Consider the following 501-nt stretch of genomic DNA (forward strand, 5'->3'; position numbering starts at 1 on the left):
TGAGGATCGTCGGGTCAAATTTCATGACCGCGTGGAGTTCAAGTACGCCGGCAAGACTCCTCTTTCCTTTGCCCCGACTGACTGTGCTGAGCTTGTTCGACAAATTAAGGGTGGTCGCAAGGACTTGCCCGCTGTCAAGGACCTTATTTTCAAGGACGCATACGTCGATGCGGCGAGGACTAAAATTCTGGTAAGAATTATTCTCCTTATTTTATCTTTTTCATGTTCCTGGTTCTGATCTTTTCTTTCGTTCATGCAGAGCGACGGGAGCATGAACTACGTCGTCGAGTTATACGACTCAGCCCTTAAGGAGGCCACGTCCAAGTTAAAGCAAGCCGACAAGCTCGCTCGAGCGAAGGATGTAGCTATTGACCGCAAGACGAAGGAATTTAAAGCGACAATTGATAAGGTTGCGGAGGAACGGGCTCAACTGATTGAGAGGAAGAAGGCTCATAAGGCTCATTTCCTGGAGAAATTCGGGGAGTTGAAGGATAAATTTGA

The 501-nt window shown here is 47.7% G+C and overlaps 1 protein-coding gene across 1 annotated transcript; it reads left to right on the forward strand.

Moving 5' to 3' along the window:
• Nucleotides 1–43: 43 nt before the first annotated feature.
• LOC106322257 lies at nt 44–457 on the forward strand (the record flags this gene model as incomplete). The annotated part of the gene is made up of 2 exons (XM_013760371.1): nt 44–190; nt 260–457. Coding segments are annotated over 2 exons (345 nt in total), but the record flags the coding sequence as incomplete, so codon positions are not given.
• Nucleotides 458–501: the final 44 nt, after the last annotated feature.

Source organism: Brassica oleracea, unplaced genomic scaffold, assembly GCF_000695525.1.
Source record: "Brassica oleracea var. oleracea cultivar TO1000 unplaced genomic scaffold, BOL UnpScaffold12119, whole genome shotgun sequence".
Taxonomy (NCBI): domain Eukaryota; kingdom Viridiplantae; phylum Streptophyta; class Magnoliopsida; order Brassicales; family Brassicaceae; genus Brassica; species Brassica oleracea.